Source organism: Heloderma suspectum, chromosome 3 (genome assembly GCF_057233095.1).
Source record: "Heloderma suspectum isolate Gila_16-S chromosome 3, 16-S_ref, whole genome shotgun sequence".
In the NCBI taxonomy this organism is placed as follows: Eukaryota; Metazoa; Chordata; class Lepidosauria; order Squamata; family Helodermatidae; genus Heloderma; species Heloderma suspectum.
The window spans coordinates 215,434,110-215,459,556 of NC_139460.1; the positions used below are offsets into that span (position 1 = coordinate 215,434,110).

Sequence of the window (25,447 nt, forward strand, 5' to 3'; positions counted from 1 at the left end):
TCATTGCCAATAATAGAATTAAATATATATTGCACTTCACATTCCTCACTTTTTCCATGGTTTAATGGCAAGACCCCTTGATCAACGAGGCTATGTTTTCAAGTATCACTGCCATTTTCTGTTCGGGTTTTTTCCTCAAGGAAGTAGGAGAACTTGCTCCTTCTTTGCCTGTGTTGCTGAATCCATGGGTAATCTGTCCCATGAACAGATTCAACACACCATGGAGACAAGAGAGGAATATTACTGGTCCTATCAGAGATTGCAGTGGCCTGATTCTGACACTTTCACCGCGGCATGTCTGCTACAGAAAAAAGTGATCCAGATGAGTGAGCCCACATACTACAGCAGTAACATATGCAACTCATTAACTATGGCATTAATGAGGAGACACATGAAATTTCCTCGCATCAGCATCACATCTCCCTGTGGGCAGCTACAAGTGCTGCCAGAAAGGGAATGCACCTCATGGTTGTTGCTGCTATGTTACTGTTGTTGTTGTTCTTGTTGGGCTGTATCCAATTGTGTCCCTCTGCTCATGGAAGGCTCTTCGATCCAGTGGAAGCTTCCATGAATGCAAGGGAATTTTCTGCTCCAGAAAGTTGGGGAATCCTTTAGAACAGTGTGGGAGGTGATGCAGGAGATGAAGGGTAACGTTGTGAAAATCCCCTCCCTCCTGTATCCATTCACGAAAGCCTGCAAACAAGCTTCCATGAATGGAGAGACACAACTGGATACATTCCTTCACTACTGTTTATTGTCATTATTATTCATGTAAACAGTAGTCATCTTCCTATGAAAGTGGCACTCCAAGTGACTTAGAAAAATATAAAATAGAGAGGGGAAAAAAGAGGATTAAAAACCAACAATCAGATAAAAGCAGCTTACAAAACAAACAATCCTATCAATATGTAAAAGGAAGTACCTTTTTCACCTGTTGGCAGAATTAAACAAAAATATGCCTTCTGGCAGATTTTCCTGGGCAAGGGACTCCATTAAATGTGTGTTGCCACTAGAAAAAGCCCCGCTGCATGCCTCCCACAGTTCTCCCCTCAAGAAACAAAGAGCTGGTTCCCACAATAAAATCGAGCCGCAGTGGTTTAAATTAGCCACCATGGCTTGTGGCACGTACCGGGCACCTGCAAGTTGTCATGTCATAGGTTGTCATGTCATCCGAACCGATGTGTTTTGTGTGGTTTGTTAACAACCCACCCTTGCCAGGTTCAGATGACTCAACAACTTACAAGTGGGGTTGGGTTACGGAATGGGCACCCAGAGCCGCTCAGCATGCGCTACAAGCCACCATGGCTCTATTTGGTCATGTGAATGCGGCCGAAGAAATGTGGAGGAGGGCAGGATCAGCAGGGTCACCATGGGTGCTTCCAGACAGGGGGCTCCTAGCACTGCCGATCACAAGGCATTGTGTAGCTAGTCTGTCTTTTCCCCCTTCATGTTTGTTTGTTTTTTCTGGTAGGAAAAAAGAGAAGAACCAACGGGAAAACACAGGAGGGCTACAAACTGAAGACGTTATCTGGATCTGCTGTAAAATTCCATGAATGAGGCAGGAATGTTGCACAATGAAAGCCTCATCTGCAAGCACCCCAGGATAGGGAGGAGTATATGCTTGCTGTTATGCTCTGAAACATTTGGTTGAGGCTATGCTTTGTGTGTCCTTATTTGTGGAATTGCAGACAGCAGTAAGCAGTAAGACAGACTCTTTTCAGTGGCAGAACTGTTCCTCTGGAACTCCTTTCTCACTGGTGCACGTGGTTTTTAGAAGAATAGTTAAGACCTTATTTAGGAAGGCCTTTGGGCCACCACAGGCAGAGTGAAACTGCTTCTTTTGTATTTAAATGCTTTTTATTGATATTATTGACATTTATTTTGTTTGTAATGTTGTGTGATTTCACATGTTGTGAGCTGCTTGAGAGCTTATTGAACTGAGAAAGCAGAATATACAAATCTAAGAAATAAATAGGAAACACAGAGGGATAGGCATTCTCTAAGGCAGGAGTAGGCAATCCAGTGTCCCTCAGATGTTTTGGGCTACACTCCCGTAATTCTTGGCCACTGGCTATGTGGCTGTGGCTGATGGGAGTCCAAAGTATCTGGAGGGGGCCAGGTTGCATTCCCTTGCTCTAAGCTATGATGGGCCCTGGACTTTAACAAATAATCACCCACATCTTGAACTGGGCTCAGAAGCAGACTGGAAAACAGCACAGAAAATCAGAAAATTGAGATGCATGGCTCATCCTAAACACCAGGGGGACAGAAGAAATCAGCAGCTCTAGATGCAGCTGTCGAGCCATCTTCAGAAGCAATCTCGCTTCAAACTCATCACGGTAGCCTAACACAGAGGACACAAATGAATGACAGTGACCAGGGAGGAAGAGTCTATAGTTGGTCTACGAACTAACGTTGGAACAAAATGTTGGCACAGTGGGATGAGGGAGGCAAAACTGTTTGAGAGACTGTTACAGAGTAGCGATGGAGCTACCTTCCTAGCTCACTGTAACAGCTTGGAAAAATTCACATAAACAGCTATGAGAGGGGGGCTGGAGGGAAGAGAGAAGTGAACCCTCTCCCTTCCCCATGATAAACTACCACACACAACCCCAAGCACTACATTCCACACACACAGAGGCCTCAGCATTTTAAAGCAGGCAGGCTTGCCAAATGGAACTGGAAAGTGAGGGAACACTGCCAAAGTCATGAATGGCCACCTTTGTAACTTTGATCTTCCATTTACAATGCACTGCATAGCTACTGGGTTTAAAGGCCCAGAGCAGTTTCCATTAAAGTAAATGGTTTTAGCAGGATCAACGCTAGGCCCTTTCTAGAAGGCCAGCCTCCCGCATGTGGACTTCAATTACTGCTTCGGTTTTGCTGACTGCTTCCCTTGGCTGATATCCCTATGCTGAGCCCAAACACTGTGGAGTTGCTGCATTTTTCCAAGAAACTTGCGACTTGCCCTGACCTCTGTGCGATGCCAAGGTCTTCCCAACTTGTTCATTCCTCAGATGCCCAGCAGAAGAATGAATAAGAATGAATCAGGCGCCAGACAAATCAGCACTGGTTAGACAAATCAGCACTGGTTAGGCCTCATCTGGAGTACTGTGTCCAGTTCTGGACGCCACACTTTAAGAAGGATGCAGACAAACTGGGGAGGGTTCAGAGGAGGGCAACAAAGATGATCAGGAGACTGGAAACAAAGCCCTATGAAGAGAGACTGAAAGAACTGGGCATATTCAGCCTTCAGAAGAGAAGACTGAGGGGAGATTGGATAGCGCTCTTCAAGTACTTGAATGGTTGTCACAGAGAGGAAGGCCAGGATCTCTTCTCGATCACCCCAGAGTGCAGGACGCGCAATACTGGGCTCAAGTTACAGGAAGTCAGATTTCGGCTGAACATCAGGAAAAACATCCTGACTGTTAAGAGCAATACGACAATGGAACCAATTACCTAGGGAGGTGGTGGGCTCTCCCACACCGGAGGCATTCAAGACGAGGCTGGGCAGCCATCTGTCAGGGATGCTCTGACTTGGATTCCTGCATTGAGCAGGGGGTTGGACTCAATGGCCTTGTAGGCCCCTTCCAACCCTACTACTACTATTTTATGAAATATGATCATGCTGAAGAGTATTTATAAACTAAGAGGCTGGGTGGAACTGTCCTGAACCAGGGTAATAAATTGATGAGAAAATGTAAAATATTTCCAGAGAAAGCTTCCCGAATGCAAGTTCCAGTATCATTGGTATCTCATTCAACTGGGAAATGATGGTCACCCAGGAAATTTAAACAGAATTCAATAAAATGTTTTCTTAATAGCAACCACTACCACTGTGATGGAGAGTGTGATGGATTCATAAATGAGAGTATGAATTATAATGGACGCAGGTAGCTAATTTTCCATGCTAAAGGGCCAAGCTCAGTTGTTGTCAATTGCCTTTTGAGAAGCCACCAGTCCTATTAGAGCGCAGCAGGATGTAAACAGTGTTATATACTTATTTCTAAATGTATAATCTCCCATCAACTACCCAAGCGTTCTCCATAATAGCAATAGTTTTCTTTGCCTTCCCCAAGAAGCAAAATTCTATCCCTGTCACCCTGTTCCCTGCTCTCTTTATTGAAACAAGCCTAGAGTTGAGCTCACTGACTAAAATGCATAAACTGTGCACTCAGGGACATTATCCTGAGAGTCCATATTAGGCTTGACAAACGGAAACTGCAACAAAATGTTGCAGTGTGAAGTGCTCCCCACTGAGCATGTTCAGTCCTCGTTAAGCTGTTTTGGGTCTCCCCCCCGCTGTAGGATTTTTTTCTAAAAAAAAATGTTTTGGTACTTCTGCAAAACTTGAGGTTCTCCCAAGCTTCTTGTGTGTGGATGGTGCCATTCTGGCTTCATAAAGATCCCCACTCCAAGAATGAATTCACTATTAGTATAGAGGTGATGGCTATATAGCAGCTCTGTGTTTGGAAGTAGTATAGCACTGAATACCAATTGGCAAGATCAACAGGGAGAGGGCTACTGCTTTTAAGACTGGCTTGGCGGCATCTGGCTGGCCACCTTCAGAAGCAGGAGGTTTGACTATATAGACTTGAGGTGGGCAAATTTGGAGGGCGTGGGGGCCAGGTTTGACCCCCCCAGCCCCCCGCAGCCTGCATTCATGCCACCAATGAATTTGCCCCAAATGTTTTGGCAGTTTGCCACCGAATTTCAGTAGCAAATTGCTATAAACAGCTAAAAGGATCAAATTTAGCTTGTTTTGAAGCTCAATTTTATCCTTTGGGTACTCCATTGCACTAAAATTGCCATTTTAAAAAAGCGATTTTGAGGAGCGGGGCATGCGTCCAACAGGCGGCATTTGTAGCTCAGTGGTAGAGCACATGAGCTGCATGCAGAAGCACCCAGGTTCAATTCTTGGCATCTCCAGGTAGGGCTGGAAAAACGCCTGCCTGAAACCCTGGGGAGTCACTGCCAGTCAGTGTTGACAATACTGGGCTATATGGACCAACAGATGGACCAACGATCTGACTCAGTATAAGGCAGTTTCCTGTGTTCCTATGTTTTTCCCATCCTTGATGTAGACCTTTGATCTGATTCAGCACTGTTTCTCTTACGTTCCTCTGGGCAGAAGTTAGATGCTCTTACAATTCCCATGGAGAGATCTCTTCTGCTAATAGAGTAAGCAATTTGGCTTTGGTAAATCTGAAAACCCCATCTGCCAGGCTGGAGATAACACGACAATGCTTGTTTTGTCAATATTACTATAGCAATTGCTCTTGACTGCCATTTCAGACTTGGAACAAAAACAACTCAAAGCATACATGTAGATAGTTTTGAGGAAGCCCAACACCAGACCCGCCACAATTCTTTAACAGGCAATCAAATCACCCACAAAACCTCTCAAACTGGGGACTTTCCAGATGTACTTCTATTCATACAAGGAATATGTAACATTCAGTTGATGACAGGGCAGAATTTACATGATGTTCTCCCAACTAATGCATCTTATGCCAGGAAGCTGTACGTTCCCAGCACATAAATGGGTAGGAAAGTTAGATCTCGATCTCTCATGGCTGGCTGGGGAATGCTGGGAGTTGTAGGACTTTTTCATGTCTAAGCATGCATAAGATTACACCCTAAATCTTCTGTTGCATGTCAAAGGTACTTTTCCATCAAGACACAATCTCTAGGTACTCTCCTTCATTTGCTTACATGACCCAAATTGTCATGATTGTTTCAGCTTCATTTTATTTATATGAAAACTTTGGAAAAATGAAATAAAAATTGGCATTACAATGACATACAACTCCAAGATCACCTCCATTGTCAAGAAGGATTTGAAACCAAATACACCCAGAGGTCATTTTCTGGTCTCCAAAGAACAATTTCTCACTATTAGATTATTTAAAGTTCCCCACCATTTGAGAAGGCAGCCAAACGTACATGAATATTCAAATAGATTTATTTAGGGTGCAATCCTATGCATATTTAGACGGAACATGCATTCTGTCTAAACATGCATAGAACTGCATCCTGATCAGTTTAAATCAGCCTTTCCCAACCTGAGATCCCTAGATGCTGTTGGACTACAACTCTCATCATCCCCAGCAAGCATGGCAAATTGCTGGGGATGGTGGGGGTTGTTGTTCAACATCTGGGCATCCCAGATGATAAATATTTATAAGCCACCTTTCTAGATCAAGTCCGCCCAAGGCAAAAAAATGAAATAAAGGTATAAAAATGCTATATTATAATAAAACTTTAAAACAGAACAAAGCAATAACAGCGCATTAAGGGCACAGTTCTATGGTCCCTGAGAGGGCGGTTAGTCCTCAGATGCCTCCCCATAGCAGCAGCAGAAAGTTCCGCCACTGTCACTCCTCTGCTGTTGGTACTCCAACATCAGAAAGGACAAAAAGGAGGCATTGCGCAGTCATGTCCAGGGAGACTTTGAATCCACCAGATCCCAAGCCATCCTGTTCCCTCAAGATTTCAAAGTTTCTTCCTCTCCCACCCCCATTGAATTGCTTTGCCCAATATAATTTAGCCAGTATTTGCAAATTCTGCTTATTCACAAAGCAACAGTTGTTGGAAACCATTTTGCCAAGGTTGCTATTTCCACAGTTATTACATTCATTTGATCGTTCTAATATTTGGGCATCTTTTGGTTTGGCACTAAATGTTTAACAATGAAAAGATGGAGATTCATCAGATGCTAATTTAGTTCAGTGAGCAAACTGATACTGCCACTGAAAACCAGTAGCATTTTGCTCCTTTTTACAGCCTTAAACATTCATCTGAATTGGAATATTATTTAACAGTCATCTTGGGACTAAAAGCTTCAACCATTTAGGACTACTGTGTAAGAAATAGTTCCTCTGAACACAGTACAATTAAAAGTGCAAGTTAGCATTGTTTACTGGACTCCAATGCATTGGACAAGGAACAAATAGTGACTTGTTATTGGTTACAAGAAATTTGTTATTGGGAAGGGGGCGGAGCAACAACATTAGCTAACACTTAGGATTCTTTTCGAATACTTCACCTCTTTTGCTTATAGCAAAAACATCAGCCAAAGGTGAATGCATTTTTAGGCCAAGTTTCAATTGTTTTGCTATGCTGAAGGACTTTTCTCCCACAAAAACTCAGATCACAGATCTGCAGATACAGAGTAAGGAGTTAACTTTCTGTAGTTTTACCTTGGCTTATAGAAAGCTAGATTTACATTACTAGAAATTGGAAATCACTCACTGAGATTTGTGTTTCACATGCAAAGCCCTCTTCTTTCAGTGGAACTATGGGGAAAACTACATGTTAGAAGGGAAAATACGGGATTTCCACACCCGTTTCCTTCACATAATACTAATGAAAGGGTTCATTTGTGGGGGAGAAACTGCAAGGGGAATTAGCCCTTCTCCATCCACCAGTTCTCTCCTCCAAATGCCCCCATTTCCTTTTTTAAAAAAAACCTGTTTTTCCTCCCAGCCAGGCTCCAAGATCAAGCTGCAGGAAAAATCAATGGAGGCAGAGCAAATACTGGGATACAGAGAGAGGCAGCAAGGAGTTAGATGTGTGCCACATGGCCTCCCTGCACCTCCTTAGCTAGGTGTGATGGAGGACACTGTTGTGAGTGTTAAAGTTAAGATTTAGTCCAGTTGTCTTCTGTACATGGAATGGGCGGGGGAGGCATCCTGACTTTTGCTTTAGGCAGCAAAATGTTTGGGCTGGCCCTGAACAGGGAAGGCAGGGCTAGTATTTCCAGAGAAGAACTGGCAGGCAGCAAAAGGGTTAAGTAACATTATTATAGATCTTCCCCTGCAACTACCCCTCTCTTCCAAGCCCTGCATTCACCTTAAATCAGCAGTCCCATGATTTTGGGAGCCCATGTTTCCTAATACAGCACAACACGAAAGCCAGCCTTTCCCAACCTGGTGCCCTCCAGGTGTGTTGGACTGCTGGCTAGTAATGGTGGGAGTTGCAGTCCAACACATCTGGAGGGCACCAGGTTGGGGAAGGCTGCCCTAAGCACTCTCTTAGGACTGTAGCTTTAGTTTGTTATTCTGCATTAGTGAACCTAGTGCAGGCTGGCACAACCTGTGACCAAGCAAGCCACACATAATTCAATAGCCACATAAGGCAGCACACAAGAGGCTCAATAAACCTACTACATTTTTGCTACCTGCCTAGAACTGCAAAAACAGAGAACTTATCAAGCACCCAGGAGACCACAAGACACGACTGGTGGGTTGCATTTGGGTTCGTGCGACACAAGTTGTGCAGATCAGAACTAGTGCCATCCCTTTCTCTTGTGTCTGAAAGCCATAGGTACATGAAGAATGCAAGAGAACAAAATCTAGTGATGTCTGTCTTCCACCCTTCTTACTAAAATCCCAATTTGTATAGCCTTTTGTAAAAACTTACAGGCAATCACTATAGCAAAGCCCTACAGCAGCCTTCCTCAAGCTGGTACCCTCCATATATTTTTGACTTCAGCTCCCATCAGCCCCAGCCAGCATGGCCAATGGTAAAGAATGCTGGGAGTTGTAGTCCAAAACACCTAGACGACACCAGATTGAGGAAGGCAGCCCTACAGACTGTGTCAATAGACAATGCTTTCCAACTGATGGCCCAAAACAGAAGAGAAGATATTCTCAGGTGCCTGAAAAAAACTTTTTATTACGCCCAACGTGTTTCGGAAAGGAATTTCCTTCCTCAGGGGCAGCTTATCTTTCTCAAAATATGACACAGAAACATATTTTTTTCAGAAGCATTTTGAACAGAGGAAGCATTGATAAGATTTTCTGCGGCATATTTGGAGAAAGATAAGCAACTCCTGAGGAAGGAAATTCCTTTCTGAAATGCATTGGGCATAGTAAATAGATTTTCAGGCACCTGAGAATGTCTCCTCTTCTGTTCTGAGACACATTAGCACCTTTCCCTCTTGCTACTTCCCTCGCCTGTGTCCACCAAACTGCACATACCTGATCGAGGTAAATACAGTACCTTGCATACCTGCGGGACCAAAATCTTGCCTGGTGAGGAACACAGCATGGTCATGGTATTCGGCATGTTCAGGATCTGAGCGCTGCTGAGAGTGGGCCCAGCGGCAGACCTGCTCCAAGCTCCGAGATGGGTTCCCTCGCTCTATTAAACTGATTGACTATAGAAGACAAGAGAAGAAGTGGTTCACTCAGGAACAGTGAAGCTGGCCCACACCAGAGTTTAGACTGAGGTCTCAAGAAAGTCTAGCTCAAAGTCATATTGTTGAGCTTGCAGCTAATCAGAAATTTGCTTTATCGTTATCAGTCCAAGGTTCAATAATAAATGGGTAACTAATGATGCATAAGTTGTATGAGTGACAAAAGATAGGATAATTCAAAAGAAGCATTTCCATCTTTGAGAAATAACACTTAACAGGAGGAACATGCATACATCCATGGAGGCACCTCCCTACATCATTTAGTGGACCAATCACACAATCACAGGACAACAAGGGACTGCCACAGTTATTAAATCATACATTCTCTCCAAGGCTACTCTACATCATTTCTCTGCATATAAAGACTGGTGCTTAAGGCTGTTGTGCTCATTTACCCACCCACCCATATTTCTCTGGGAATCCTTCCCTTAAAAATAGAGTTTGACAGTAAATGACATTTTCTGGCATGAAAGGTGTTGATATCAGGCCAGTCAGAGATTAGCTGGTACAAAAAAAGAGGGGAGGTTACCAATGTAAACCTGTTTGAAACCTGTTCCTCTGCCTAAATCACAGGCATGCACATACATTACATGGGAGAGGGAGGGAGAAAAAGAGGTGCTATTGTATTTTACCTGTCTGTATCCCACCATGATCATTCTAACCAGGACAATGTTGATGTGAACCCCCAGTGATTCATCATGATAAATTTCATCTACCTAAGGAGGAAAACCATAGATTAAAATGCAACACATTTTGGGTACAAAGCATGTTCCAACCCTCACCTCATTCATCCTCACACCAGCACTATGGTTATTACCACCAGCCTCAGCTCCACTTTTAAAAATGAGAAAGTGACACACAAATCTATTCAAGGATTCCACTATGAGCTGGGATTTTAATCTGTCTTCCATTGGCCTGACATCCTTGTTGTAAGGATGGTGGCTGTAGCCTTCACAAGAGGAGAGAAACCACCCCAGGCAGAAATCAAGCAGAAAATACTATTTTTCCAGTAGTATTTAGGACACAATTGCTTGGAACCTTGCCACAAAAAGGCTACTTCACCATATTAATATAGAAGGGTGAGTTTACTTCATAATGGCTTATTCACCAAGAGTGTTGCACAAATTGGCAGGTTACTGAACAGGAAGAATGATGTAAACATGGGATTCAGACAGTGTTTTTCCTGAACGAATGACCTGTGTAGAAAACTTGTGTTTTATAAGCAGCCCTGAAATGTAAATGGAGCCCACTCCATCTTAATTAATTTAATTGTACCAATTTTTGTACCACCTTCAAGAGAAATTCCCAGGGTAGCCTAAATCTTTCCACCTTTCATGCATAAACTACTTCCTACAATCAGTCCTGACTCACAAGCTGAATAAATGCTGGCTGACCTGTAAGAGGTCTCTCCAAAGCTCTCTCCCTTCCTCTTCTTTTGCTCCTCCCCCCTCCCTTTTGCCCCTCCTTTCATACCTTCACACATTCAATAAAGTCCTTCATTTGTAAGTAGGAATGTGCTGTAGGAATTGGAAATAGCGTACAGTTAAAATAATCTTCCGTGAGTTTCACTGGGGGAGGGAAAGACCATTTTAAAGCAAAATGAGCTGCATTATTAAAAAAGCACCATATACCCAGAGTGCTTTTTTTTTTTCTTTAGAAAAGACAAGAAAATACTTCGTATTTCTTAATGATAATGGAATGATTGTTGCTTTCTAGTGGAAAATCTAAAGATGTAGAAGCAGATTAAATATTTAACTCATGTACACACACGTACACAGACACTTTTAAATATTTTAAAAGTATTCTCAGCAGCAACATGTAGACATTCCTAAAATCTCCCATCCTTTCCTTTTCCTCCCTGCCCCTTCGCTACTTTGCCAGATGCTGGGAACATCTTCCATTACGATAAACAGGTCAATCTTGAATGAACAAAATGTGCAAATAAAGGTACAAGGTTGGATGATGATATCACCAAAAGGAACCAAGACCAGCTGGATTTCCCATGGCGAGTTCATCATCAGTCATGGAACATACTGCAAGAATTTAACAGATGCAAGTGCCAAGAAGTGGATGGAATTCATCCAGCAAGAGGAAACTGTTCATGTGCACCTTATAGAGAAACGGGATGTGTATTACTTATTTGGGGTGGAAACCCCAAAACCAGAATCTGATGGTGGTTAGTAAACCCCCTTTAAGAAGGAAACTGGCTAATCTCCTGGCCACCCCCCCCCTCTCTCTCTCTCTCACACACACACACACACACACAAGCACACACTCACAGTTGGTGGAGGAGAAGAGACAGAAGGAGAAATCTTCCCCTCCCTTCCCACCTATACACAAACTCAAACTCTTAAGCCCAAGATCAGTAGAACCCCCACTGCTTACTACAGGGCAGGACAAGTATCAGCTGCCCCTGGAGCAATTGGGTGGGCAAGTGAGACCAAGGCAAGCTTCACTCACACTGGGCAAGTGATGCTAGACATTATTTGCTGAACATAGATCAGACCCTAGACAACAATTAGATCAGACCCTCCCTAGACAACAATTAGGTAATGTGTATGCTTTGACACACACACCCCTCTCTCACACACACACACACACACACACACAATTTTTCTCACTCACACACACACACCCTTCCTAACCTGCAAAACGTCAAACCCTGCTTCTTTAGCTGTCAAAATAAACAGACTACAGACACTTCTAAATGTGCCCAGCATAGAAGTTTCTTTTCTTCCAATACTACTATTATTGTTATTATTAATAACATTGCTACTACTACTACTACATGCAAGCCGTATAAATCAAAAATAGATTTTGCTTTTACAGAGGGGAAGGAAGGAAGGAAGGAAGGAAGGAAGGAAGGAAGGAAGGAAGGAGCCTAATAACTGGCAAGTAAACAAGCTAATTTTGATATTTTCCACATATCAGAGGCAGAAATATTTTCCCTGTGCCCTATCATGCATTTCCAGACTATGAATGGTTTAAATATGTGAGCTAGACATAATTTGGTGGTTGAAAAGTAAGCATAAAGAGAGACCCAGAACCACAATTTTCCACACTCCTTGAAATCTTGTCAATCTACAATAAAGCTCAGAATGTAGATCTCTAGGGGAAAGGTCTTCCAAAGGTAGGGAGTAGCCACCAAGAACTCCGCTTCCTATGCACCTTTGGCCATTTTAACCTGCAGTGCAGAAATATAATCAAATGCTATATTATTAGTAGTAGTATTGATAACAACAACAACCATCTATTATTATTCCCAGTGAACTGCAGATGCAAAGATCCAGAGAGGATGGTGCATATGCAGAAGCAGACTTCCACACACTTCTTACTAAATGGACTGGGAAATACATGAGCAAATGGGAGTTTCATACATAATTCCAGTGCGGAGTCTCTGTATCAACTGGACTGGGAACTGTGTGTGCAGCTCCAAAACTATGGTCAGCATTATCAGCTACAGCACCACCACCAATCACCTGTTTGGAGGGAGGGACTGAATCTAGACCCCCCCCCCTTCTTTCTCCCAACAAATGAGTGACACTGCCAAAACTCACATACACAAACCCCTTACTGAATAGCTGGATGCTGGCATGCTAAGACAGTGTGTGGGTGGCTGACAGCTGTGCACACATCTCTCTGGATCAGGGTGAGAGGCTGCTACAGAATGTAGGAAGGAGGCAGTTCCTAAGGCATGGGAGTCCTACAATATATACCCCACAGCATCGTGTCCATAATTATACAGATAGTTAAGTTTGCAAATGAGTAAGATCAGATGTTCTCTTAACAAAATAAACTAAGGAAAAAGAAAGGGATAGCATAATGACTCTGGTGGCAATCAGTAATAACATATAGCAGAAGAGTGAGCTGCTTGCCTTTCAGGTACAAATAATGTCTGTTGGTGGAGAAGGGAGGACAGAACCAGAAATTTCACTAGCACAGAGAATGCCAGCTCCTCTCTGAACTTGACAGACCTGACCTGAAGTGTCTTCAGAAACATTTTGGCAACTTAAAAACAAAACCTCAAGCGGGTCGGCCTCAGCCTGAGTCAAAGAAAGGGAAAAAGAATGAAGAGAAGGACAGGAGAGAGCAAAACTATGCGGCTTTAAACATTGAGCTAAGCAAACAAACGTTGGCTGCCAAACAGTAGCACTTCACTTCACCCCACATTGTTAAATCAATCCCTTTCCTCATCCCTGGCCACCTCCAAGAGGATTAAGCATTTGCTGTACATGCATATGATTTGAATTCAGTCTCACATGAAAGGTGTGGGCAGAGGAAATCTTTGGCTATTAGCCCTCTGCAGGAGATGCTATGTCCTCCTTCCCCCAGTTAATAGGGAAGATAGAGTTACACAGAGATCAGCGTATCCTGAAGCGTGGTCAAGCTTGCTCTGAATGGAAGAGCAGAGCTGTTACCGCTGGCAGCAACGAGATGTGCACTTATTGCTATGCTGCTCAGAGGATATTTTTACTGCTGGGAGGAGAGAATCGGTGTCTCTGTTGTTCTATGCAAATGCGGGTAGCAAGTCATAACGAAGAACTGCTCCGTGAATGCTTTTTAAAAGGGCCACACCTCATGCAAAGAGATGGTGCGGAAGCACCATGATCAGGCTTTTGATGCAGTCCGTGCATCAAACTCTGTTAAGCTCCTGACAGCTGAAGTGGGGTTTCTCGAAAGCAGAAACGGGAGGTGGCAGGACCCTTTCTAATTCTAGTTATAATTTAAGGTTTTAGGCTGTTAGGACAAAAATGGGCAAGGGGGTTTCATATCTGAGAGAGGCATTGGAACTTGCAGGTGGGTCTCAAACAATAAAGTCATTCCACTGATGGGTTTCTGCTTTAATCAAAAGCCCTCACCTGTCATGCAGGTGTCAGGTGTACGTTTGCAATGGGAGGATGGCATGTCTACTTTGGCCATTACTGAGGATTCAGGAAGATTCAGCTTTGTTAAAATCTTGACTAAGGAATGACTTGGATCAAAGACATTCTCCCCTGGGGGAACTCGGTCTGCAATTATGTTTCCCTGGTAACCCAAAACAGGAAAACATTAAGAGGTTTTCTATTGTCAACTAAATTTACTGCGGAGCCTACCACCCAAGTTTAATGTGATGCAACAGTAAGAAAATACAATGGGAAGTTGCACAGGTTGCAGCCTATTTCCATCTATGAAAAGAAGCTTTTTTCCACCACCCCCTGTATAGTTTACTATCCCTGAAAATAAACTCTGTTCAACTCCAACAGGCAAAATGAGTGATGCAAGTAACGCTCTCTTTTCATGCTTGTAATGTTACTAGCTAAAGGTCTCTCAACTTTAAAGGATGGAGGCATGAGGGACATCAGTTTTTTTTTCAATTCCAACCCCCCACCCACACTTCCCATGCTCATTCCCCCTTAGAGCATAATGCCATATTATCTGTATTTTCAATGTGGTGGTAAACTTGTGTCTAGTCTGTACCACTTCAGCTGGGGGCTCACCCAACTGAATGCTCCCTCCTGAAAAAGGAATCCTTACACGCAGAAAGCCAAAAACACAAGAAGAGCTCGATCAGACCAAAGTCCTAAGTCCAACATTCTGTTTGCACAGTGACCAACCAGATTACCAATAGGGAGTACACAAGCAGCATATGAGTGCAACAGCACCATCCCACTCATATTTCCCAGCCACTGGTATTCCAAGGCATACTGCCTCTGATATTGGAGGTCATACAGAGCCATCATGACTAGTAGCCAATTGGAAGCCCAGTGTGACATAACTAATATGTGATGGAGGAGTCTAGACTAGATTAGAACTCCTCTCCCTACCATCTTGTTCTCTATGTGGAGGAAACATTTTGTAGTGTAGACCTTATTAGAATATGGCAAATGCTGGGGAAATATAATGCATTTGGGGAACAGATTGCAACAGGGAGAGTGTTGGGAATTGGCTAATATGTATTAGATTCATGTTACATCTATATTATGCAATGGCATGTGATAAATGTTGCCTAGACATGATAGCAGTCTACAAAGCCTGATCTTGTCTGATCTCGAAGGTAAGCAGGGTGAGCCCTGGTTAGTACTTGGATGGGAGACTGCCTGGGAATCAGGCTTCCTGCACTGAGCAGGGGGTTAGACTTGATGGTCTTGTAGGCCCCTTCCAACCCTATTATTCTATGATTCTATTTTTAAAATAACAATGAAGTTAGTGCCAAATTCTATTGCAAGTCTTCTAGTATAGTATTGAAGATTCTGGCCCTTTGGACCCTGGACTTCCACAAGGACTGTCTGGAATCTGCAGCACGTTCCATCTAGTCCCCCTCTGCAGACGGATTCACTAAATATGGACTGATGACATAAGAGAGACTACAGTATCTCTGAGAATAGTACAACAGAATGAATTATGTCAGTGCACAGACAGACATCCAAACCCTGTATTAGCATTATAAAAACTTAACAGGCTGATTCACCTGTGCAATTCATTACTCCAAAGTACAGATAAACATTAGGCTACACTTACTAAGAAGTTAAAGTGGAGGTCACAGAAAGGTGGGAGGAAAAGTTGTACTCCAGAACCAGCAAAAACTTAATCTCCACTTACAGTAAATTGAGAAAGATCTGACTAATGATTCTACTCAGTACAAATCCTTTTAATGAACAGATCAAGCTGAAAGAGAGAAAAAGGTGGTTTTAAGTAACAGAATCCAACCAAGGATATGTCATATACATACCCATTAAGAGTTCCAACATGACATGTTAGCTGGCTTGATGTTGTTGTTTTTTTAAATGGACAGGTGGGATTCTAAATGCTTTAGTAAATAAGCAAACAAATAATAAATAAAAGGCAGGTCATTTGGTAGAAGAGGATAAAGGTATGAGAAGATTCCCCCTTTTAAATGGAAAAAACACTACCCTTATCCTAAAGGGATGGGGGGGGGATGCAAAATAAAGACAGAGTAGTGACGACGTAATCCTAAAGATCTTACTATGACCTTTTTAAAAACAGTCATCCCAGATTTCCTTGAAGTTGTTTCGAGCCCTTTGCCTATGATACCTTATCATCCACTGCTGGGCCAGTTTCAATGTATCCTCTTGCCATTCATTTGTCAGGTTCCCATGCCATCCCATGTCAATTTTGGGTTCCCATGCCATCAGATGAAGACATTTAGCTGTCAATGATGCCCCAAAGGGAAGTCATTTGTGATGACTTGGGATTGGCCCAAGTGCTGGAATATAACCAAAGATTGCAGCAGTGAAGGGGAGGTGACCCAGTGCACAGGCTGCAGAACTTTTTTTTCTGGCACTTTTTCTGCTCCAAAGTTGTTATCATGGGGATTTTCTTAAAGCATGGGACATGTCCCTGGAGAATTAAGGTTCCTCTTTATAATAAACAACCTCTTCGGGTGCAATCCTATGCAGGTTTAGACAGAAAAATAGTCCTATAATTCCCAGCATTCCCCAGTCAATATGGCTGGCTGGGGAATGCCTGGAGTCATAGCACTTTTTCTCTGTCTAAACCTGCATAGGATTGTGCCCTTCATCTCCTACTGATGCTCTGCTCCCGCCCCACCCACATACACAAACCCTTTCCCCTCTCTCTACTTTCTTCTTCCCACCCTTTCGTTATATATTAGAAATGGGAAGGTATGGAGGGAAGTGGGATTATACAGGTTTTGTGCTTTTGGAAAAGGGAGGAGGATTTTGCGGGGTTCTGAATAGCTCTTCCTTTAAAACTAAAAAATGCTTAAATAAACAATTAACCCAACCCAAAAGACACAATCCATGAACACAATCCATCATTATACTATATTCCCCTGCTTTCTTCATAAAGGACAAAACAACCACCACCCAACACTCTGTTTTTTCCCTCTTCCTCCTTTGGCAGCAGCTATTTCATCTCCCTGTAGCAGCCAATGTCTGTTCCTTGCCAAACAAGGTCTTGTGCCACACATCACGCAGAGTGTTCCCTGCCTGGAAAGTATCGTTAGCTTTGGGATTAAGTTGCTTTTTAACATAATGTGGTAAGTATGCTTTATTCCAGGAGTTTTGAATTTTATCTAAATTGAGTATCTTAAGCCAGTTCTAGATTCATAGAGGAGTAGTAGTAGGGTTGGAAGGGGCCTATAAGACCATAGAGTCCAACCCCCAATAACAGAATAGTAGGGTTGGAAAATTCATCTATTTTCTGCTACACAGCTTCCAGCACTAAGGTGTGGGCCAAAATGGTTTAGATCAAGCTGTTTTGGTCCCTAAACAGTGCCGTTTGGGCAGTTGAAGGTGCATCAGAAGGGGGGGGGGGCTTTTGAGGAAATATCCCAAAATATTTTGGGGAGGTTTTACTTTGTTTTGTTGTTTTTAAAAGGCACAGCAAACAAGTTTTAAAAGTGTGCACTCTCTCTACCCCTCCCTCTCTTCCCTCTTCTTACTCCACCTCCCCTCTCTTAATATATAAGGAAGTGGGGGAGTGGAGTACAAAGGGGAAAGGGAAGCATGTAAGTGTGTGTGGGTGGGTGGGAAGTATGAGTGGAGTATGAGATGAAGAGGTAATTTATGGTAAATAGGAGCCTCAATCCTCCAAGGACATGTTGTCACATGCTGTGGGGGAGAAAGAAAAAGGGGGAAAGAAAGAGGAAAAGAAAGAGCTCCTCAGGGCAGCCACCAGGTCTCCTTCCTGAAGGCAAAACTATGTCAAGACATACCATAGATGCTATTGCCCTCTGGGAGGAGAATGGGTAACCCCAGCCCTCAAAAATAGACAAATTGGGCACCCTGTTTCTCAGTGCTGGCTCCAAGCTTTTGAGAGGCCTTGGGCAAGACACTCTGAGTGGGGCCCCTCCCTCAGTGAGTCTACCTTTTCACTGCCGTTGCCACCAGCTGCTATGGCTCCTTCTCCTGTTTCTCTACTTGCTTGCTTGACAGACAGCGAGTAAGTAGGCCGTGGCACCTACTGCTCCTCCTTCTCACTGCCGCTGTTATCTGGGCAGGAGCGAGAGGTACAGGTGAACAAGCAGGTCGCATGGGTGAAGAGGAGCAGCAACTCCAGGAGATTCTTGCCAGTGGGACCCTACTGGCGTGTGGGCTCTTGGCAAGTGCCCAACCATGCCTATCCTTGACACCGGGCCTGCTGTTTCTCCACCTCCAAGTAAGGTGGCAAAACAGAAAGAGCAATTTCAGCCCAACCCTGTCATCCAAATAATTATATCAGGCCTGCACAACCTGTAACAGACTGTGAAAGCCCACTAGGGCTCAATACACCTCCAGTTTTTGACACGTAGTATCAGCTGCAAGAAATGGGGAGGGGAGGGATTGTCAAACATCAGCAGGCCACAATACATGGTTGATGGCTTAGTGAAAAATGCAAAGTAAAGAAGCAAAACTATTGATTATCTAAAGCTGCAAGCTGCAGTTCAAACTCTATAACTAATATAAGAAATCCTTCCATATAACAACTACATGGCCATTACATGAGTTTGAGCAACATGCATTGTTGGGGAGACTGGTGTGTATGTGTGTGTGTATGTGTGTGTGTGTGTGTGTGTGTGTGTGGCAGGGGATCCCATCTTATCCTATACATTTGTGAACAGACTGATTACAAGGGCACCATAACCTTCTCTCCTTCAAAACAAATTGACTCTGCAAACATTGCTCTGAACATCCCAGAGCTTGGGAAGAGGGAAGCAAAATACCTGGCTGAAAACACCAATTTCAGTTCAAGAAAGATGCTAATATAATGTGTTCTATTTTCACAAACAACCTAGAATACTTTCAAAAATATTGTGGTGGAAGGAACATACTTCTCCAAGAAGAATAAATAGTTGGGAAATAATGATGTACGAAGCACAGATATTCTAAGAGCACAAGAAATAGCGCAATCAGTATTTGCAAGATTCTGAGGTGTGCACATTATACATGTTCTTTAGTGATAAACTATAGTCTGCTTGTTAAGGAGGCACAAGAACAAGGGATTGGTTATACTGGATGAAGAGAAGATACAATAGGAGACGTTGTGTACCCAGCTGTTTAGAAAAGCCTGAGTCTGGTTTGGTATAAAGATATGAAACAAGAAAAAGCTAATTTCCATGATAATGGAAAGCATGCCACAATTGCATTTTGTCCTTTGCACAATGCTTCCTTGCATCCCCAATAGCAAAATATTCTATTTACATGATAGACATACAGACATTCTTGGAGGAGGATATTGATTATCTTCTAGACCCATTTCAGTCTGGGTTCAGGCCTGGTGGATGACCTTTATCAAGAGAGGGATAAAGGGAGTGTGACCTTGCTTCTTCTTCTCAATCTCTCTGTGGCTTTTGATACCACTGAGCATAGTATATTCCTGGACTGGGTCTGTGGAATGGGTATTGGGGGCACTGCACTGGTTCCATTCCTACCTACTGGTCATTTCCAGAGAGTGGCACTGGTGAAGTGCTTTTCAACCCTCTGGCATTTGTACTATGAGGTGCCACAGGGCACAATATCATCCCCAACATCTATATGAAGCTATTGGGAGTGGTCATTAAGATGAAGTGTCATCAGTATGCTGATGATACCCAACTCTATTTCTCTATAACATCTGAATCATGTGGAGCCATACTTGGGACACCGTGATGGGCTGGATGAGGGCTAATAAACTGAACTTGAATCCTAGCAAGGCAGATGCTCTGTGGGTGAGTGGTTCCAGGGCTCCACAGGATATAGGCTATTTGCTTATTCTGGATGGGGTTGCTCTCCTCTGAAAGACCAGGTGGATAGCCTAGGGGTGCTCCTGGATCCATCTTTGTCTCTTGAAAGCCAGGTGACCTCAGTGACTAGGACTGCCTTTTTCCAGCCTCAGCTGGTATGATCGTTACAGCTGTTCTTGGACCAGGATAGCTTGACCACAGTAGTTCAAGCACTGGTAACCTCAAGACTGGACTACTGCAATGCACTCTATGTGGGGATTCCCTTGGGGTTGTTCCAGAAACTGCAGATAGTGAGAATGTAGCTGTGAGGCTGTTAACTAGAGCATCACTTCAACAGATGTAATACCTGAAAGAACTGCACTGGTTGCCGCCACTGTGCTACCAGGCCAAGTTCAAGGTTTTGTTACTGGTATATAAAGCCCTAAAAAACTGGAGACCAGGTTACCCTACAGATAATGTGATCCTTTGTCTCCCTACCCAGTCACTGCCATCCCCAGGAGAGGTACTTTTGGTAGTGCCACGTGCTCCAGAACTCCTCCTTATGACTACCAAGAACAGAGCTTTTAGTGTTGCAAGTCCTGCCCTGTTGCAATTCCTTCCCCATTAATATTAGGCAGGCATTGACCATTTGCATTTTAGGCCCCTGCTTAAGACATATCTGCTCACTCAGGCTTTCCCTATAGTGTGACCCAGCTACGTATACTGGTTGTATTATGTTATTGTTTTATCTTTGTTCTGTATTTGTATTGTTGTGATTATAATGTTGTATGCCACTGTAATAATTTTATGTTTAACAGTATATAAATAAAAAATAGACTGATTGGGATGTCTTGCTGAGTATATGGGGAAAGGAGCCATGGTACTGTGTGTCCATTTTATGTCCATTTAAAAGAACAACAACAAAAAAAAGAATATGATTGCCTCCTGTGTGATGGAGACCACAATGCAGAGGGAAAAAGTTATTTGGCGGGAATCTGAGCTGGCCATGCAAAGATATACCAACAAATTAGGGACACAGCATTAATTATAACAGAGGAGGAAAGGGACTTCCTTTAAGATCCAGTATCACTAAGTTTGCGGTAAAGCTGATTTTGTTATAAAACACACACACATAATCACACAATTCATAAGGTTTCTTATATTATTCTTATTTTTAAAAGCAGTATAATTGTGACTACTGTCAACAATGTTGAATGCAATTAATGGCAAGCCGATAACAAATTCTAGGTATTTGCATGTAACATTCCCCCAATTGATCCTGGATAGTATTCCAGATATCTACAAAGCCAATGTTTGGGCCGCCGCAGGTCATCAGGCCACCTCATTAGTGCCAAATGGTAACTGTTACAGTTTTGAACTTGGATCATTGTGGGGATATGGCAGGAAGGATTTTCTCCCTCTAATCAGATTAAGGTGGCAGAAAAAGTGGGCCCTCCCCATGAAAACCCCACAAGCTCACAGACAGCTGCCTGAAATGCCTCCCTGCCCTTCCAGTCCCATGTAGAAGATCAATGAGGAAAGAGTTTTGCTCTTCCACACATTTGGAAATATAGGTGCTCTGAACTTAATATTTGAATAAAAACTTCTCTCATTTCTTACAGCACCATTTTTAAAACTCCCAACATCAGCAAGTCACATCTAGATACAGACATCTAGGTATTATTCCAGGCATCTTTCCCCTTTCCAGGTGGGCTCATACTATCAGAGTAAAAGTCACTAGTGGCCATGAACTTCTGGGTTTTGGCAGACAGACAAACTTAGGGCATCTCTACACCAGCCTAAAATCCTGCATTTAAAATGGGGCTTTCTCCTTCCATTTGAAATGCAGGATCACAACTACTCCCTTTTTCACCCGCTTCCATTTCCCCCTCCCCTTTCCCCCTCCTTCTCCCCGTATATGAGTCTTCCACAGTCTTTCATTGATCTCGCTCCTGTTCTTTCTGCTTTGCCTCTTTTCACAGAGGGAACTCAAGCGGAACACAACAGGGTAATTTGATAGCTCATTACCTGCGATCTATTTAAAAACGGAACAAAGGGCATTTAGCACAGGAGACACCTTGGAGGTTCATGCTGTCATGTAAAGAGCCCACAAACGTCCGAAAGAGAGCCATCTCAATCGCAGGATAAACACTCCGTGTGAAGAAAGCCCTAGTTCTACTCTGCCTATTCCTTGTTATGCCCGCAAGTGCAAAAGAATTAGCTTAATTTACCTATTGGGACTTTCCCAAACATAGAAGGAACTATAAACAATGAATGTCAGATTGCACATTTGTATATTGTGAACTATCTATTACAAAAATAGATAAATTAACACTTCCAAGGACTCTGGACCCAAAGAATCCAGGGATCACACACACATTTCTACCCACTGTATCCCAACATAAACTAGATCTGTTCATGGGAGTTGGTTTCAGGTTTGAGTCCAAAACCTGAACATTCAAGGTGGCAAGAAGACCTCAGTGGCCTTTTGGCTGTCCACAGCCCATTCCTTCCCTTCCAAGCACAGTCATGTCCCATGTAGGGAGCCCCTGTGCACCCTGAACTTGATTTTGTCAGCACCTTTTCACATTGCTGACTTTTAAAAGTAATACACCTGCACACACTGTGCATAGCAGCAGGTATCTGACCTTTTAACATTTTTGCACTCACCTTTTTCAAATTTATTTCTGCATTTTGGAAGACTAAAAACATCCATGCATGCATTTATAGTCTATAAAAAGGGAAGTTTGGGTCTTTAGAATTCTAGTAAAATGCTAGAAGCTGAGGCTAGGAATTTTTGTGTACTACTAGTAGATCCGGATCTATTCTCTGCCTTGGTGTACTGTATATGCCACATGTTAATAGAACAAAGTAAAGCATTTTAAATGGCTTTCATAAAAGTCAGTTTATTTGAACTTTTACTGGGCTTACAGCTTTTACAGTGCAATCCTACACATGTGTACTCAGACATAAGCCCCACTGAACTCAATAGGGCTTACTTCCCAGTAAATGGATATATGATTGCAGCCCTACAGTGATATCCTACACATGTTTATTCAGGAGTAGGCACTACTGAGCATATTGGGACTTACTCCTAAGAAATGGATGTCTGGATTGTAGCCTGAAAAACTGCCCTAATAGGAATACACTTTATTTTTAGGACAAATTTCATAGCAACATCACATAAACCTGAACAATTATTGTTTACAGTCACAAGGGAACCATGATCCCATGGCAATGCAAGAGTATCCAGTCATCATCCTGTCCTAAATATAGACTTCACTTCCACATCAACAGCTCATGGGCAAAGGCACACTTTGTCCCGATGTTGTCAATGTCATTGCAATGCACGGGACTTCCACTTTCCTGAAAGACAATGCAATTAATTAGGATACATCTTCCAAACAACTGCAATGAGTTCAATAATTTAAAAGGGTCAAAATATTTAGACTGGAGGAAACAAGCCAGCTCAAATTTCATTCACAACAGCCCTATGTAAGACTTGTTGTTCTTTCAAACTGCACTTAAACATTGGAAGATCAACATATTTCCCAGTACATGAGGCAATGCTAAGCATGTGCTTGTATACAGTAGCCCTCTTGTACACCTGGTGCAACGTTCAGTAAGGATGTGTAGAAATCAATTTCTTTCTCATTTCCACATACTTTTCATACCACAAAAATTCCCCAGCCTTCAACTGTGCTACCTCAATACAAAAACCATAACCATCATAAATCCTCTCCAAGAATTCTCTCACCATCCATATCTCTCACTGAGACACTATTAAAATGAATCCACACTTCCACAATACAAAGAAAGGGTGAAGAGTAATATGAAGATCATCAGTCCAATCGAGTGATCCCTTCTGGACATTTTGTCTCTCCCCAGAAAACTATGGTTAGGGATGTTGGAGAATATTCACCTTCACCAAGCTACAATCCCAAGACTCTTTGGGGGAAGTCTTGAGATTAAACTGATAAAAACATGCAGGTCTGTAGTGTAGCTATGCCCAGAGCAGTCCCAACTGGAATAGCTTTTCCATTAATTTCAATTGAGGAAGGAGGTCTCCATCTGCATTCTTTTGTATACACAGATCTATTCCACCTGCATACGTGCACGCGCACACACACACACACACACACACACTTGCATGCGCAGAGACCCACCTGCACTCAGGAGCATATTCATGACTCTGGATCAAGGAAAGTATAATTGCAAACTGGATCAGTTTCAATCTGTGTAGGTACTTTGGGTAGTGGAACAGAAACTGTGTATTTCTCCAGGCTAGACTGACATATACATGATGAGCCACTTGTAAGAACCTGCCCATCATGGCAAGACTATGCCATAACATGACTATGCCCATCATGCCAGTAAAATGCCAATTTTCTGGCATGACTGAGATAAGCTATGTAAGAAAATGTATCTTGCTCACTGCAAGTAGACCAGGAATTAATAATTGTGGAAAATAATTGCGCATGATTGACTTACACAAAGGAATTTACCACATTTTATCTGGGAACACACACACTGGCTGGGGGCAGGGGCAAACAGCCCCAATTTGGTCATGTGAGTTAGTCCATCCTAAAGTTTCAACATGGAAGAGCATCTAGACATCTCTCTGCAACTTCTCATGAACTCTCTTCTCCACCGCCAACCCAAGCCATATCATAGCATTCCAATAATTGGTATTTATTACAATGCTGTAACTGTAGATATTATAGTTGTTAATTAGAGAATCTTTTATCTGGGGGCAGGAGGACATAAAAGATGTCTAGCCTTCATACCCACAAATTAAAAATAAAAGACCCAAAAGCAATAAGGAATTGAACACCAGAAGCCAAAATAATACTTTTATCTTATAATAACTGAGAACTGGCAGTATACAAAGCGGCGGTGGAAAGCATTAGTCAATGTTTTCCCCTCCATTGGCCTGAATATTTAGCAGAAACGCATCTTCTCTTTTTCTGTATTAGGGAGGGTTCCTGGATTTTTAAAGATATAGTTTACTTTACAAGAAACATCCTTCATACAACACAACTATAAGCTTATTCAACAAACTGAAATTCAGTCCAACAAGACAATGGTTGGTAGATAGATGGTTCCTCTGTCTGGGGAGATGGAGTTGAACTCATTTTAGGTTGCACTTCCCGCAGAAGGACCAGATCCACAGTTTGTGGGTGCTCCTAGATCCAGCTTTGTCATTGGAAGCTCAAGTAACCTCAGTGACCCGATGCACCTTTCAACAGCTTAGGGTGGTGTGCCAACTGTATCATTTCCTGGATAGGGACAGTCTCACCACATATGGGGCTGCCCTTGAAGACAGTCTAGAAACTTGCAGCTGCTAGAGTTCCGACTGGGAGAGTAGTTGGGAACATAACTTGCTGGTATTGAAATAACGATACTGACTCCCAGACCATTTCAGAGCACCATTCAAAATGCTGGTGCTTATCTACCAAGCCCTACATGGGTTGGGCCCCAAGCAAATGAAGGAGCACCTGCTCCCACATGAACCTGCCCATATGCTGCAGTCATCTACTCATGCCCTCTTCTGAGTGCCCCTGCCATCTGATGTGAGGCAACTGGCAACCAGGGAGAGGCCC

At 42.9% G+C, this 25,447-nt stretch overlaps 1 protein-coding gene across 2 annotated transcripts in view; it reads right to left on the reverse strand.

The window, feature by feature from the left end:
• Positions 1-25,447, reverse strand: part of ADAMTS14 (ADAM metallopeptidase with thrombospondin type 1 motif 14) — a 119,051-nt gene that overhangs the window by 42,227 nt on the left and 51,377 nt on the right. Inside the window, exons 5-6 of one of the 2 annotated variants that reach the window (XM_084845565.1) lie at positions 9,835-9,918; positions 9,016-9,163 (exon numbers count right to left, since the gene is read on the reverse strand). In XM_084845565.1, the coding sequence (XP_084701691.1) occupies positions 9,016-9,163; positions 9,835-9,918 (232 nt within the window). Of the gene's footprint in view, positions 1-9,006; positions 9,164-9,834; positions 9,919-25,447 lie in introns of both variants that reach the window. The other variant, XM_084845564.1, reaches the window with a different exon arrangement.